Below are 18259 nucleotides of genomic sequence, written 5' to 3'. Positions count from 1 at the left end.
TAAAAAACACAAAGTGCATAACGACGGTATGTAATGAACCAGGCTATTATTTGTAATTGTACAGTGTGATGGCATGTGGAAGGAAAGATTTTTTGTATCTGTCCCTATGACACTGCTCTGGGAAATTGATGCTGCACACAGAGGAGTACTGCTGAGGTGAAGGTGAAGAGTTGTGTGGGATTTTCTTTAGCAGCCCAAGAAAATGGAATTATATTTTTCTCATTTTGAAAAAAAAATGAGTCAGAATTTTGAGTATGAACAAAGAGATACAGTCTAAAACAAGGTGAAATACACTCAAGCAACTTGCTGCAAACATAATGGAATCACGGTTTTCTTTCAGTGCCTGTAAATGTGAGAAATATGAGCTCATGCGTGCATTTTTATAATAAAAATATAGTAGATTTACACTTTATAATATAGGTGCAAATTATACCCTTAAGTAACCTTTAACAAATGCATCACTCATGCTGATTTAATGCAGGGTGTGTTGTGAATTCCTGCTGCTCACCATCAACATATAATCAAGTCACTATTCATGTGATTACTTCACACTTTGCAGATCATCAGTTAATTAACATCTGCTCCATACATCAATTGGTATATGTAACCAAATTAAACTCTTACTCCAGAAATAAATCAATATTATAATAATCATCTATGTATAAAATATATGAATGTTCTACACACACTTTGTATGTTCAAACTATTTCTCATTAGGAAGTATTTTAACCCATAAGAACCCATGGTGACACCCGTGTAACAAACACTTTATATCTTCTATAATCTTCCATATTCAGCTTTATGCTTCACATTAACTCAGCGGTTCCCAAACTTTTTGCGGCATGTTTAATCATGCTCAAATGACCAGAACACACACATAATAAAATAATCACAACAATGCGCTCTCGCATTTGAATTAATCTGAAACACAATATAATGCAACAAAGTTATGCGCAAGCTTCCACTTTTAAGAGCAAAGAGGATGATGACAGGCTCAGGATCAGAGGCAGAAAGCACATAAGTTGGGAAAATGTTATAATATTTTGAGCGACGTTGAACAAAAATTGCAGCAAGTTTAAATGAGAGTGGAGCTAAAACACAACCCCATCACCATAACACAGGTTAGAAAAATGGAAGAAGATAACTTCTACGCTTCGTTTTAAGATGAAGTGCATTTTGAATAGCCTGCTCTTATTAATTAATTAATATTACAGTTTTTGATTTTACATTTTACAATATCTTTATTGTGTGTGGGGAAAAATGTAATTGTGTATTATCAGACCGCCATTACATTTTTCATCCCGCGCACCCCCTAGCAGCAGCCTGTACACCCCTGGGGGTGCGTGCACCACACTTTGGGATTCCCTGCCTGAACTCATTAAATCTCTAAGCGACACATACTCAGCACTCTGTTGTGGTGGTCATGTGACTGTCATGTGACTTTGACAAGAAGTGACTTCTCCAAAATGTGGGTGTGACTGGAAACAGAAATGTAAAAAAGTAATTTCAAAAAGCTTATTTTTTGTTACAAGGCTAAGTTTAAACCCATTAAACAATTCTAATCCGTTAATAGGTTGTCCTGTATTGCATTTAACTTGTTCTGACCATATTTCCTGAACAAATTAAAGTCACAATTTTGATATATGTTATGGAGATGCAAACAAAAAGGCAAATTTGTGTTTCTGTAAGCAGAAAATGTGTTTATTTATTTTTTTATTTTAAAATAAGAAATATCATAAACATAAATACCATAAACGCCCAGTGTATCATATATGTCACATCACAGATCTTTGACATTTAGGGGTAGTATCTTTTTTAACCCTTGTGTGGTGTTCGGGTCTGTGGGACCCGTTTTCATTTTTTATTAAAAGAAAAATTATACAATTAATTAATTTTTCAAACTGAGACTCACTGACTTTGGCTCATTTTCTGTGAAGAACATATATAAGAATACATATTTAATGACCACACACCATACACCCCCCCTACACATTTCTATTACATATAAGATGTCCGGGTCCACTGGACCCGGGGGTAATAGAAGTGTGGAAATTGATGTTCAGTCTGTCTTGACTGATATGTTTACTCTGTGTTCATGTGTTCAGCTTGTGTTGTGCATCATCTGTTCAGTATTTTAACATAAAAGTATTTGATTGTGAGGCATTAAAAGCCACAAAATGCAACGGGTCCATCAGACCCACAAACACTGGCTGAGTAACAACAATATGAACATCACACAAATAATAAGTTATAAATGTGACCTAACAAAGGTAAAGGGCAAATATTAACCATATATATTGTTTATACTGCTTGTAATTGGGACAAGGTAAACATCTGTTCAGTATTTTAACATAAAAGTGTTTGATTGTGAGGCATTAAAAGCCACAAAATGCAACGGGTCCATCAGACCCACAAACACTGGCTGAGTAACAACAATATGAACATCACACAAGGGTAAAAAAAACATCATAAATGTGTTATATGTGGTCCACTTGGTCTGTGCTATATCCCCCATAATTTTCCTTTAAAGATTACTGGGTCTGGGTTCTTATGGGTTAAAAAGGTGTTTATTCAAATAAATATTCTAGTGAAGAACAGCACATATTCTCACAGAAATATGAAACTTTCTTCTTATTTATTTACTTATTGATAGATTCCAGCATTTAGATGTTTCTGTACCAAACCAGTACAAATCAAATAATCAGAATATTTAAAAAATAAAATGAATGGACTGGAATTGAGAACAAAAAGCTTCATATTTCTGTGAAAATTGTAACTGTTCTGCTTTCATGGAGCAAATTAATTGGTCAGAAATAAAATTTTAATGCAACTGTTTGGCTGTGTAAAGTAACTGTGAATAAACACTCCTTAACTGTCTCGACTAAACTCATATAATCACAGTGATCATCAACAGGAATTCACATCACATCCTGCATTAATTCACACATTAAATCATCATTTATCATGCATTAGTTCCACACCACTTAGGTAAATTATTTGTTCCTTTATTGCTGTGTTACCACAGCTTCCATGATAATGCTGCAGATTAAAGGTTTTATTTATGACTTGTTGTGATTTTCAGTTGAGAACATTAACTTAATTGTCTCACAGAGACTCCGGTACAAAAAAACATGAAAGTGAGAACATGAACCCTACTGTAAACCATTATCATCAACCCCCAGTCCTAGTTAAATGGGAAACTAATCATCAGCTGGGTCATTGTGGGTGTTTAACAGTTTGGTGACCTGAGATATAAAGGAATTATTCAGCCTGTAAGGCATGGCCTTTGGAAGTCTAAATCTCTGTCCAGAGAGTAGCAGCTCAAATTCTCCACACAGACAATGAAGAAGAAACTGTAAAGTACCCCGAGCCTTAGAAATTACTCTTTTATGGAAGATATGAGACAGATCAGGCAGTTTTATGGCAAGCCGTTTTTAACATTTAATCGAACCACTCTCCATCTGTAATTACATTTTAGGTACCCGTTAATGGGATTTCCCCGAACGTCAAAATTGTCTCTCTCACTAGTGAGAACGGTGAAGAAAGATATCCACAATAATATTCTTACTGGTAGAAATTGTACTTCAAGATCTCTATGACTTTGATTGCACCAGTCAAAACTTAATTTAAGATATCTTTGAATCCTTAAAAAGTGTAAGTGGCCTTTTAAACAGCTAATAGCTCGACTGGATATATATTACAGATACTTGGAATTCACTTCTTCCCAGTAAAAGAGAACATTTTAAATATCTGTAACAGCCATTCTTCCAAGGACAAGTAAGTCACTTTTGCCATTCAGGTGTATTGAGCGTTCAATCTCAGATATCCACAATTGCATATGAAAACTCCATTGTGAGACATCTACAATCCAATTGTGACTAGTCATATCAGTTATCCAAACCATTTGGGATATCCCTAACATAATTTTGAACAACAAAAAGTAGATTTTGACTTGTAAAAATGGCATTACCAATATCTACAATTTGCATTATTACTAGTTTAAATGCAATTGCAGACAACCCACAAAGGTATTTCTTGTTTTAAATATACTGGATATGACATTAGGGATGCCTGAAATGTTTTTGTGTTTTTTTTCCCTCATTTTGGATATCTTAAATTTACATTGTTAAAATCAATAGTGACAATTAAAAAGATATCTGAGCTTCGTTCTCGGAAAATGTGAGTTTTTCCTCGAAATGTCACCTACCTGCAATATATATTAAATTCCAGTGGTTACATGTTAAAACCACTTAACATACAGTTTAATACCAATGACCCTACTGGTTACTTTAACTACATATTGCAACATATTCATGTCACCTATTGAGATCACCAAACCAGTTGAGCTTCCAGAAGAAGAGTAATATTTGCTTGGGCTCACTGGCAATTTGTTACTTTTTTTTTATTGAAAGTCAGCTTGTTATGAACTGCAGTGCCTGTAGGAAGTATGTATTCGTTAGCATGCTAATTGTGAGATAGCACATTACGCAGTATCCTGCACTAAAAGTACATTAAAATGAACCCAATTAGCTGATATACTATTGCATGTAAGTATCTCATATCAAATGATTATGGGCATTACGCTAAGCAACATGACTGTCATCCCTGAATAACATAGTAATGCAACATAAGAAGTGAATAAAGCTAAATCTCCGCTTAGCGTGCTAATCGCGAATAACAGAATTTGCACATTAGGCTACATGCAGACCACTACAACGTCTGCAACTCCATAAAACACTTACTTTTCATAAGGTACCACACCATCCAGCACATACACATTGAACATTAATATTCGCTGGAAACTTTTCGAATATTATTGGAAAATCAAACCTTGTAGCACACTTTAAAACTCTGAAAGATAGGTAGGCTAAATAGACTAACAGATGAGATGAGTCAGGGTGGAAATACAGAGTGAATTGTGTTACTGACCAGGTGTAGGCCTATCACACAATGGGGCGGAGCTACCCTAAAAGGGGCGGAGCTCCACTAAAAGGCGTCCGATCGGAAACAGTGTAATGCCGCAACACGCCCCACATAAATAATTATATTTTTAAAAATGAATTAAAAAATCTTAAAAGTCGAGGATGCACACCTTCGTGCCATGCGCAAGCCACATCCGAAATCTTAGGTCAGCGAGATATGCCACACAATATGAAATAAGTAATAGATGAAGCATTGAATGTGCCAGTGTTCAGGTAATAGACTTATCCAAAGCCAGTTACTGTCCTTACAGGGTTATCTAAACCAATAATATGAACCCTGCCAGAGTTTAATTCTGTAAGTAAATGCTGTGCACTTCACTTAGCCCATCAGCGCTTTGTTGTTGTCAAGTGTGTGGCACAATTGACTTAAGATCACACAAAACTGCTTACTCTCATTATAATGTAATCAATACTCAATTACCAGTAAAGTAATGTGGGACCTCTGGGCCTATAACCCTTTCTCTTCCATCCAGAACCTCTTCTGCTGCTCCTCTTTTGATTAATGGCCTCATGGATTTTCAAATAAATCTGGCAAATCAGGATTAAAACCAGCAGATTTATCTTGTTTTGTGGTGCAATAAACTGGATGTACATTGGCGATGTTATGGTGAGTTAAACACCCGATCCACTCAGATCTGAAACACAAACTGTAAAAAAGGAAACCGTATCAGGTGTTTTTCTTCTGAAGGGAACATTTAAGCAGTTCAGTTCAAGGAGCACAAATTTCAACTCAATTTGTCTTATTAACACATCAAAAGCAACCCCATCAATAAGCGTGACCTCTGTAAATATTCCTCATATTTATATACAGATGGAACCTTATACTGTATGTGAGTTATTTCAGTGGCCTGCACTGTGCCTGCAATATATTTAAATTAAATCACTCAAAATGCATAGAACTTTATTCATCAAAGATTCACAAAATTGTAGGAAAAACACTAACAAAATGCAAAATTTATAACAAAAAGTTAATAACAATGATTGTCAGGCACTAATTAGTTAACGTTTCCAAAACATGACAGGAAGAATATTGCATTATTTTCTCTCATCTATTTTTTATCAAACTGTCAATCACGATAAAACTATGCTCTAAAAGTAACAGTTTTATACATAAAATATTTTTAAAAATACGTCTTTAGTAATAAACCTGAGCTGGAAGCGATGCAAACAAGTACGCGATAAGAAGAGTGGTTATTTTCTTTTAAGTCCTACAGCGCAGCAGTGCAGGAGAAAAATCATGTTAATGATTAATGATACTGTGTAGTGTTGGGTATTTAGAGTAGAGTGCAAAGTACAATCCAGGCTGACTGACAGCCATGTATTGCAAATCAGATGTTTTTGTAAGACTTGGTATAAGTGTTATCTATATGAATGTGATCTACAGCGCACTATAATAAAAATAGATTTCAAAATAACCCCTCGTGAGAGAAAAGCACAGGGTTGTTTTTCTGATGGCCGTAATTTCTCCCACATAACAATCAGTGCTCATACAGAAATGTTTTTTTCTAATATTCCTGCAAATCTACAGAGAAGTTCTGCGTCCTCTCCACCACGAAGAAGCACAGTGTTCCAACGAAGCCCAGGATGACCATCGGCAGCAGCTGCCACTTCAACACCAGGTAACCGCTGTAGAAAAAAGCCACTGCTGCAAAAATAGACTGACAGAGGATAATAGAGTTTAGATTTTCCATACATTAAATATGCACAAGATTTGTGGTTGTTGGAAAGAAAGTTTCATAACTGAACTTTAATTGTTTTGTGTAATTAATATGATTTACAACCCAAAAGACTATCAGAAAATGGCATTTTGTGTTTTTAAGTCTATGTAGCAACATGCTAATTATTATTATTATTATTATTATTATTATTATTATTACTATAGGTATTTGTTCTTAGATACTATATCTAAATTACTAAAAAGTCAAATTACTCACATTCATCCCTTTTGTCGTCAAACATAAGTATTTTGGTCAAATTAATGCAAAACTAGAGTGTACCCATATAAAAATAAAATATAATAAATATAATTTATCCCTTTTGGTTTCTTATTTGTTTCTCAAAGAACAAAGAAAAAGTCATTTTCACAGCCCGTACAGTGTATATGCTCAGACAGACAAAACATATGATTTAATTTCAGTTGGACTTTAAGAAAATACCACAACTTCCAGGGTTTATTTCTTGTTAGAGACCAATTGTTCGGCAAAGACAAAGGGGAGATTAAGAGGCGCATGCGGGCCTTGTTCTTTTCCGTTTTAATGGGGCTTTAGGTGAATTTATTTCATACTTGACAAGACAACACTTTAACCCAGCTTTGCTCAGCTCCGCTAACAATGCCTGAGAATTGGCAACATGGGATTACCTGGATGAATTTGAAGATGGCAAAAGCAGGCGTGCTTTGTTCAGCATAAACACAGCCTAATATGCTGTAGAGCTGCGTGTTGAAACAACTGTCCCCAAGTCCGAGCAGGAAGCTGCACAGCAGGGCAATGGATGCACTGAGGGAAAAAATAATAGTTCTTATTAAAACAAAACAAATTAGTTCCTGGCTTTTCCCTGTTCCCACTTCTGTATTCATCATTTACCCACCTTGGAGTTAGATATGGTTTACTTTGGGTGGTGGTGTCAAAGACTACAGGGGCGTCATCTGGGATGTTGAGGAAGATCAGATAGACTGCAACAAAATGGACAACCATTCCCAGGAACACCACAGAGGTCCGTCTGAAGCGATTGTTCTTACACAACAATCCAAACAAGCCTCCACCTGATAAAAAAAGAACATATTCATGAATTCACTATCCTCCCTTGACTTTAAATCACCTTAACCAGCTCTGAGACAGGAATACAAACTTACCCACAATCTCTCCGATGCCTACCACAATCCCAGAGATCCCAATCAAGCCTTTCGCTGCTTCTCCAAAGTGTGCAGTTGCTCCGATACACGTTCCATACACGCCGCTGTAGAAAGATAGCTCCAGGCCTGCAGAACAAGAAGGGCATGCTGTAGCCGCGAGCCTTCACTGGAGGTTTAGATACTTATTGCATTAATGCATTCTCCACGCGACTTACCGCTGTATGCCATGCAGGGACTCAGGAGCAGTATAGTTTTAGTCTTCAGAAGCTGCTGGATGGTTTCTGAATAGGAGGACACACAATACACTGATTTGAATTGCTAATAAATAGATATTATGCACCTATCTACCTTTTTTTTCACGTGGATTGAGCTCAGATAAAAATGCAGACGTTAAGGCCCTATTACCCCCTGACAATTTAAGTTCAATGCAGATAGAAGATAGGAAAGTATTCTGTCTCAATAAGCCAAAAAGCCACATCTAAATGCTGGTGAAAAAACACCCAAGAGAGAGTTTTACCCAGGCGGTTAGGAAGATTCAGACTTTAAAAGAAGACATCCCACTAGGTTTGTTTATATATGCCTGGATGCCCTTTCTTGACATGAATCAGTGTGCATCTTCGGTAAACCCGATACCTCTGAGGCAGGTGCACACAAGTCTACATGCACACAAGATACACGCAAGACAAAGAGCAATCTGATCATCCAAACAACTTGAGGCTGCACTGAAGGCGGGTGCAGTGTGTTGACAAACGGAGATGTAATCTGAAACAGGCAGTTTCTATGTACTCTCTTGTAATGCTAGAAGATTTTTATCCACATGAAAGAAATTTTCACTTGAAGAAAAACAAAACTGGCTGCTAGATTCCGACTAAGAGCAGTGAAGTGTGGAGAACTAGAGGTTACCGACAGTATGCCAAATAATAACAGAGGAAAGAAAAATAACTGATATTTCTGTTACATCACAAGGGATTTGTTGCTGTATATTTTGTGAAAAATCTCAGATACAATTTTACACTAGGTGGAAATAAATGGAATATCACATCTTTTGTATGTGCATTTTTAGCCATGCTAGCAGTTGAAATAGTGTCTCAACAATATTTTTAAATGGACGTTCATGGTCCATAGAGGAGCATCGTAGTGACGTTTCATCAAAAATATAGGCTATACGTCACAAAAGTGAAACCAAATGATTGCCAGATTGAGAATGGCTGCTTAGCTCACCCTCCTGTCCATTCACACTTATCGACACAATCCCAATAAGTATGATTTTATAAAAAAAAGTTGTTTAATATACAGGTGCATCTCAATAAATTAGAATATGATGGAAAAGTCCATTTCCAGTAGTTCAAGTCAAATAGCCCCAACCAAGTATTGAGTGCATAAAGATAGACATACTCTGGCCTGCCTGAGGCCAACATTTCCATATTAAACATACTTTTTAAAATTGGTCTTTTGTAATATTAAAGTTTTTTTTAAGACACTGAATTTTATGTCTTCATTAAATGTAAGCCATAATCATTATAATAAGAAGACATTAAATATATTAACCCTCTATGGTACGGTGTTGCCCTCAGGCAACATACCCATTTTTGGTCCGTCAAATTTCTACAATGCATGTTTTTGAGTGATGCGATACTTTAAAAGAGACGGAAGAGTATAGGGAACCAATAGCAATGCTGTAATTTATCACATGATCTCCAGGAGGCCATATTGAAACCCTATTTTGCCATTTTGCACCACAAAAAATCACTCAAAACGTAATTTTCTGGCCCTTTTCCATCTGGAAAAAAATGTATTCCTACTGATAGGTGAGTAAACCTTCATTTTTGATAGTTTCATACACTTAGACTGTTGAAGACATTCATTTCAATGGGTCGTTGGTTCAATGGTACAATGTTGCCTACAGGCAACATTCAGACAAGAAACTGGTTAAAAAAGTTAATTTTATAATGTTTTTACATTTAAAATGTTATGTATTGTACTCTGAGGAAGCTACTGAATCTTTTACACATGTTTATTAAATAAATTATGTTAAATTTAATTTTTAAAACTCTCTTTTTCACTTGCCTACGGGCAAAAAAACCCCAAAACTTCCAAAATGTAATAAGAATTATAAAATGTCTTCAGATTATGTTAATTTAGTCTACTTTAAGACAAAAAACACCCCAAACATTTTTTTCCTAACTGGCATCATAATGCGAACCATAGAGGGTTAAGACCTGAAATGTTTCATTCTGTGTGTAATGGATCTATATAATGTGTTATTTCCACTTTTTTAATTGAATTACTGACATAAATAAACTTTTAATTTTTTTTAGATGAACCTGTATGCAGGATATGCGTACAGCCATTGAGCCCAACATCAGGATTTTAATGCCGTTGATTGTGTGCTTAAAAAATCCTAACTTATCAACAGTGTGCAGATTGATTTTGCAACTGAAGTTGAAGTTGCTGACACTCAAGCTGTCACTTCTCCCAAAATCAAGTTGGAACGAATCCAAAAGAGAATTTGTTTGATCGGTTGTGATGAGTCGCACGGCACCAGCCAAGTAAAGCAGCAAAGCAGAGAGGAGAGACAAATAGGCAGTGCACAGATGCCTGGATATTAAATAATTAATGTAAAATTTGAATTCACGCACGTCATCACAGTTTGATCAGATAGAATTATAGTTCCTTTATGTCCCATGAGACAAAACCCCTCCCCCCAACTGTATCATCGTCCATCGTGCAATATGATAGGCTCTTAAACTTGGTCTCAAATCTATTCTACATACTAATTATATACAGTGAGTGGGCCTACGACATACTTTCATTATAGTATGTTGTTTTATCAGGTAGTATACAAGGAAATCATCATGCATTTTATACCATAAGGAAACAAAACAAATAGGGTTTTTACACAGATTTTGTGGTTTCTGGGACCTTTCTGAAGTTTTCTCCCCTGCACCCACTATTTTAAGTACAAAGCCCCTCAATGTCCTTTTTGTATTGCATCATGGGAGAATAAGGTGCATCAACATAACACTCAAAAAACGATTGACACAGACTGATCGACTCCATGCCACGCCGCATTGCTGCAGTAATTCAAAATGCAAAAGGAGACCCAACTAAGTATTGAGTGCTGTACATGCTCATACTTTTCATGTTCATACTTTTCAGTTGGCCAACATTTCTAAAAAACCTTTTTTAGTATTGGTCTTAAGTAATATTCTAATTTTCTGAGATACTGAATTTAGGATTTTCATTAGTTGTCAGTTATAATAATCAAAATTAAAAGAAATAAACACTTGAAATATATCAGTCTGTGTGGAATGAATGTATACATTATACAAGTTTCACTTTTTGAATGGAATTACTGAAATAAATCAACTTTTTCATGATATTCTAATTATATGACCAGCACCTGTATTACAACATATACAATCCCAATTTTATACATTATATTATAATACATTGTTAAAAAATGTAATAGAATCAGAATGCGTTGATTTGCTATATATTGCTTAAACTAGAATACTTTTGTAAATATAAACAGTCATTTTGAATTTGACACACTGTTCTTTATTTACATTTAACCCCATGTCCCAACTTTTTGGGAATCCAGGTTGTAGTTCATTATACATCCATATAGAAATATGCATATAGAAATAATAAAACTTACTGAATTCTGACTTGGCATCCTGCAGGGCAGTGTTTGCTCTGTCCTTATACCTAAACAACAGGAAATAAATGATTTTTAACTTTGACAAAGCTGAAAAAAATCAACAGAAAAAACCTACAATCACAAACGAAGATATAATTACATTCAAGTGACAAACAAGTGAAGTGTTTAAAAATCAAAGACACTTCAGCTGCACAACATCACAAGGATCCCTGAAAATCCCAACACATGCAAAAAAAATGTTTTTCACAGTACATGGCAGCTCCCTATAGGTTTCTGTGTTATGCAGCAGGAATTATGTGCACAGTCAAACTCAGCCAATACACCAGGATCAAATACCTGCATTTAGGAAAAACTTTCTAATCACAATCTGCTGCTACACAATAGACGGGTTTAGAAAATTAGCAAAAATTTGCACACTAACAAGATTTCAACATGATCTACTAATTTCCATCTCATCATGTTTTCCACAAATCTGATTTTCCTTGTGTTAAAATCTTCTACTTGCAGGTCCAGGTACATTTTCCATGACTTTCAGTGGTATGTGATGCCAGCTACATATTTTTTCACACCTCATTGTTTGAGTAGAACCATATTCAAGCCACAAAAATTCAAATAATGTTGAGGGCAGTGCCTGAATATGGGGCCCTGTCACTCTTAAAGAGAAAGTCTCAGTCCAAGCTTCCTGAAATCTGCCTGATTGCACCCTCTTGTAAAAAGTGTAGCGATTAGGCTTGACTGTGAAAATTGCAATGATCTGCAGAAAATGGTGGGTCATTTTTGCGAAGGACAAGAGTGATTTAAGACTCCTGCAGAACTGCAGCGGTGAGTCCTCTTGAAAAAACCTTCCAAAAAATTCTAGGTGGGTTATTTGAAAAAATATTTTTAGCTGGTTGTGTTAAAGTCAAACACGGTCAACTGGATGAAATGTAAATAAAAGCTTTTTTTTGTCGAGTTAACTCCTATATGTGTGTATTTGTTACATAAAACACAGTCTACTATTTCACTGTTTATTCATCTCTTGATGTTCGTACCCTTTTTGTCCTTTTTCAGTAGTGGTTCAGACATTTTTATGTATTCTGAGTGATTTTGATGACAGTGAAAAAGGTGTAATTATCTAAAGGATATTCATTTACATCATACGAGTTGAGAGCAGCGACTGCCCTTCCTCTTCAGAGAGCATGTCCTCTTCGTGATGGCTCTTCCTCAGCACCAGGAAGCTGAGTGTGCCGAGTACAGAGGCGACCAACAGGGACAGAAAAATGTTTTTCCTGCTGCTGTCTGGGAGAGGAAGATTATAATAAACCGCTTAATTAAAATACACAAGATATATTAACAACATTAAGCCAGGGGCATATTCAGAATAACCAATCACTTATATAATCCTCTTGGTATTTTGCTTTCATCCTCATGCTAGATTTTTGCTATTATAATCACAACAGTACAAGTTTAACCCTACCTGATATCTCTGCTCTTCCATTCCAGTCGAAATAAATGTAAAGATTGCCAAACAGCATGCTGTAAATGAGATCAAATATGGAAATAAGTCAGTGAGTAAAAAAGTTTCAATTCTCCATTTTTCAATTTTTAAACAATTCCATGTAAAGCTCCATTTAGTGGCTATCCTGGGGCTTTCAAGCATATCTTATTATGCAAACAGAATTTTCTCTGCATCATTTAAATCTTTATGTTCACAATTGTTTTCCAAGCTCGGCATTTGTGCCACTATGGGTCTCTCAATCACAACCATGATAAAGACTATATATATATATATATATATATATATATACATATATATTTATTAACTAACTATCTATCTATATATCTATATATATTATACCGGCATTGCATATAAATATAAATAATTGAATGAAGTACAAGGCCTCAAAATTGTACTTGTAATAGCTACTAGAGTAAATCTAATTACTATCTATCTATCTATCTATCTATCTATCTATCTATCTATCTATCTATCTATCCATCCAATTCGATGTTACTCTGAAAAGATTTCTCTAGGTTTGAATACTGTTGGAAACATTTGGGATAGTGTAAGTACACAACTCAACAAATATTACATGTCTAGTCGTTTTTACACATTTTAAACCGGAAATTAAAGATGAAATGAATCTTTAAAAGACTGCTGGAATGTGAAGATCTTTTGAATTGATTGAAATTCCAAAACACAGCTACAACAAAATATTAAAATTAAATTATGGGTCGATACAGATGCAGATATTTAAAATAAAAATTTTGCTGATGCTAATACCAATGTTTTTGTTGTTGTTGTTATTTATTACCCCTTTGGCTGAAGGCAAACAAAGAAGTCTTCATTATAAAAAAATAACTGAATTGATTTAAAGGATTTTTTTGTTTTCCCGGTCAGCCACCAATAATCAACAATCATTTAGCCTGCACAAAAAACTGATGCATCAGATTAACATCAGTAACTGCCACCAACTCGTTTTATTTGCCAACAGGTTGATGGCAGTCAACAGATGAATATTTGCCGATACCGACGTTTATATTGTTGCGTCCCTTGTCTGAGATTCTAGTTAAACATTCAAACATTTAATTGTAATTCCCTATGTTCATTTTTCACATACAACAAGTTTAATTTGAATCAAATCTCTGGTGTAGGACAACGGAGCTTTCACAGCTTAAAAATGTGACCTTTAATTAAAGTCATCTCATTGGGACAATCAGTGTAATTAAAATCACTGGTTACATAGCGTTATCAATAATGAGATAAGAAATCATGTTTGAGAGACAAAAAGAAAAGTGACTTGCCATTTTTTGTTCTGTTTTTGATCAAACCCCAATTTTTTAAAAACACTATAATCTGCTTTTCTGCCTTTGAGGATGCTGTTTATTTGCCTTCCATGGTGAACCAGGCAGTCCTATAAAATGCTGTGATCTATTTCTGTCTTTAATTACATTCCACCTAAACTAAAAAATGTAGATGAGCAATTAGTCTGTCCTAAAGCCTCAGAGAAGAATAACAGGGGTTACGCATCAAAGATAACAGTATCTGCATTCTGTATGTGTCTGCAGGCTGTGAAGAACTGATTTATAAGTTTACTGTGGCAGGGATCACCACTGCAGAGTCAGATTAGCGTTGCCCTATTGTGAGCTTTGGAGCAGGTGACAGCCAATGTAATTATTATACTAATTCAATTTGCATATTTTAACAAATACAAATTAGTTGTCCACGCCAGTGTGCAAGAGCAGTGGGCCGAATACAAGAGATGAAAGGCCAAAACTCTCACCTGCAGAACTCTGTTTAAAGAGGGTTGGCTGTTTTTATATTTTGCAGAGAAACTAATGACTCACTGACAGATATGACAATTTGTAACATGATTTATTAAAATATATTCTAAAATAAACCATACAGTAGCTTGTCAGGCTAAAAATACAGAACTGACAGTATTTTGGCTGCTGCAGTGTAACTGTATCTTTGATCAACTGGAATTGTTGCATCAAACAACAAGAGGGAAAGAAACATGAAAAACATGGTGATGAAGTGAGTTTTATGCACTGAATGTAATTATGGGGAGGAATTATATAATACAGGCTACTTTAAAAAGCAACCTTTTATTAGCAGGAGGATTTTTACAAATAAAGTGAACATTTAATTCACTCAATGCTGTAGCACACTGTTTTTCAGGTAATCAAACTCAGAATAATCAAAGTGTGAAAATGCAGTGTGGTTTGCAGGTAGGTAATGGAATTGGGGTTGCATGTATTGACACTGAATGGGCTGACAGACTTGAGTAAAACAGTCAATAGCTGCATACCTGCACTGTAGGAGAGCCCAGAACACCCCCGTGTTCCTGTTGATGGTGGAGGCCTCGGAGTTTTCCACCAGAAAGTGTCCTTGAGCTGTCCAGAGCACTGCAGGAAAGAGATCATTTGAAGGACAAAAAAACTGTTAATTGGCCACACAAAGTGAAAAATTATCTTCCTGCGCTGGCAAGTAATGCATCAAACCACACAGTAGCCCTGGGACATGATAAAAAAAAATCATGCTGCAATGATTTGAGGCCGCATTAAGAACAGCCCCAAATCATTTCTCTCCATTTTTCCAGTAAATGCTCAACAGAAAGCTGCTTTCTCAGTATTTTCACTAACATCTGCGAGCAAGCTCAAAGTACTGCGCACTATTTACAGAAACAGCTCCTAACCCATTTAAGGTCTAATTTGGGATATACTGTTTATACGCATCAACACATCCCAGTCATGATAATCCCTGTATGCATGATTAAACACTATTTGGAACACAGAGGCTGAATAGGCTACAAAAAAAGTATTTATGTGCTCTTTTTTGTGAATGGGATGTGATTCAGTATGTCAGATGAAAAAATGTTAACCTGCCTATTCTGAATAAAAACTGACATATAAATAAACTGTAAACTAGCTTATAGGGTTGAAATGATTCGTTTATTAATAGCTTCATAAATAACTACTTGTTTTTTCTAATTTTTCAAGCTAAAATGCCAAATATTTTCATGTTTCAACTTCCTCATTGTGAGGATTTTCTGGTAGTCTTTGGGTTTTGGAGACTAAAGAGGACATCTAAAGATCTCACCTTCAGCTTTGGGAAAATATAATGAATATTTTTCACTATTTTCTGACATTTTGCAGACTGTCTCTGAAAATAATCTGTAGTTATACCCCAACTGTAAGCAAAATAAAGCTAGATAAAACTCCAGATATCCTGTTAAATTAAAGTAAATGTCTCTAATATTAATTTAAAAAAATAACATATCTTAATTACTCTTTTTTTGAAATTGGAACCCAGGTTTCAGGCCTGCACTGTGAGGTAGTTGAGAATAATTGAACATTTGGACATTGTCTGAAATGTAAATAAAACAGAATTATACTATAATATTATATTATAATCATTTGTGACATACATTTAATTGAAAACTGTACAAAGACAGTATTTTATATTTTATGTTCAAACTGTAAATATATCTTGATCCATTCTGTTTTTATTAATGTTATACACAGCATCCCAGCTTTTTTGGTATCAGGGTTGTACGTACATACACACAAATACAAAAGTAATCAGATTAAGATAATAGTTTGATTTAGCTGTACTGGGCTATTCTTGTTAGCAGAATTATTTCCCATGAGAACGCAGGAGTTGAACAATAAAGCTGAATAAATGAATGAACCAAATCAAATTATCTGAGAAAATTTGAGTTAGTATGTGTCCATATCAGTTTAGACTAATTAAACATTACGATATCGGATTATCGGCTATAAGATTTCAGCAAAAGATGATAACATACCAAATTTAATTAAAACTGAGCTGTAAATTATTGTAACAAAAAATAAAAACAAATTTCACATCTGGTAGAGGAACTTACAGGCTGCTCCGATGCCGATGAGTACAGAGGTCAAGTAAAAGGCCCATGTTGCAGGGCTGATGAACACAGCAATGTACCCACTGGACAAAGACATGCAGAATATTATTTCAGCTTCAGCATCTTGGTTAACATCCTGTATGAAATTACCATGATGATGTTTACCTGTAAAGCAGGCCGCTCAAAAACATAGTCATCTTTGGTCCGATTACTGCAACGACCGTTGGTGCAAGTAAATTTGAGAATGAAAAGACTCCATAGATGATGCCAAGACTGTCAAGGAGGAAAGGAGAATTACTGTTTATGCTTTACTTTAAAATAGTCATGTTTATTAAAATAAACATTGCTTGTTTCCTCCAGTCTGAGATGAGGAATGAGCCTGCATGACCTACCTGTGGTACCCACTTCCAGTGAAAGTTTCATTGTGCAAGCTTTTTACCACAGTTTGCTGAAAATAAGATGAAAGCACAGGGTTAAACTGGACGAAATGAGTCATAATTATGTCCTCAAGTCACTCATCCGGTCTTATCATTACACTGACCATTGAAGAAAATTAGAAACATGAGATGCGCCTCACATACAGCTCTGATTGGCCCGTTTCCAACTGCACATTAGACATTGACTGGATTTTAGATCAAAACTTTTAATATCAAAAAGTGCATAAAATACCAAAAATACAACTTTAACAGGTTGTTATTCTCTCAATAGAGGTATTGAGTAACTATACATGGTAAATTATGTGATGGCATAATGCATTTCTGATTGCACTGTGTGACAGCAGAATGTGGTTTTACAGATAATAAATAAATTAATATCTCAGCCTAATGTCTTTTGCAGACTTTATCGAAATACGCGTTTAGAGGAAACGAAAAACACATGTAACTAAGACTAAATTAGGCTGAAAAACACGGCTTTTAATGAGCAAAAAATCAGTAATAAAGTTTAACTTACTTCAATGTTTCCACAGGTGGTGAAAGCGGTGAAAATGAACAAAAATCCTACACCCAAAATAACAACGTTGAAAGTCCTTGTGTCTGCCATGGTGTTTTTCTTAACTCGCCCTAGCAATACATTTTAAACTTTTTTGCCGCTGTTGTGCTGTCAACTGTGTATTTTTTTACTACAAATCTAGGAAAGAGTCCCGTAAGATTCGGATAAATCCATTCCTAACAACGTCGCGCCACTAAATTTGACTTCCCTAACTGTTTAGTTCCAGTTTAATGCGCAAACAGCAGCACAGGGCAGAGGTGTAGCGGAGAGTGTGGGACACAGATAGCAACAGTGTGCCACTGTTATAGAAGCACTTCCCTTCTATCATACTGAGTACGCATGACAACTTGTGACTTTAATTACAAGCTTCTTTTTTTCATTTTTTTTTTACTTGTTCTTCTTCGCC

General features: G+C 35.4%; 1 protein-coding gene across 1 annotated transcript; it reads right to left on the bottom strand.

Annotated features, from left to right (window-relative positions):
• Positions 1 to 5866: 5866 nt before the first annotated feature.
• Positions 5867 to 18259, bottom strand: LOC131984092 (UNC93-like protein MFSD11). Its single transcript, XM_059348968.1, has 13 exons — positions 17815 to 18259; positions 17256 to 17311; positions 17029 to 17136; positions 16867 to 16946; positions 15289 to 15385; positions 12954 to 13012; positions 12631 to 12775; positions 11495 to 11544; positions 8049 to 8114; positions 7834 to 7959; positions 7569 to 7743; positions 7342 to 7477; positions 5867 to 6640 (listed from the first exon to the last, which is right to left on the bottom strand). The coding sequence occupies exons 1-13, from the start codon at positions 17902 to 17904 to the stop codon at positions 6488 to 6490; spliced, it is 1341 nt and encodes a 446-aa protein (XP_059204951.1). The 5' UTR covers positions 17905 to 18259; the 3' UTR covers positions 5867 to 6487.

The sequence above is a fragment of the Centropristis striata genome, chromosome 13, assembly GCF_030273125.1.
Source record: "Centropristis striata isolate RG_2023a ecotype Rhode Island chromosome 13, C.striata_1.0, whole genome shotgun sequence".
Taxonomy (NCBI): domain Eukaryota; kingdom Metazoa; phylum Chordata; class Actinopteri; order Perciformes; family Serranidae; genus Centropristis; species Centropristis striata.
This window is presented reverse-complemented; position numbering and strand designations above follow the sequence as displayed.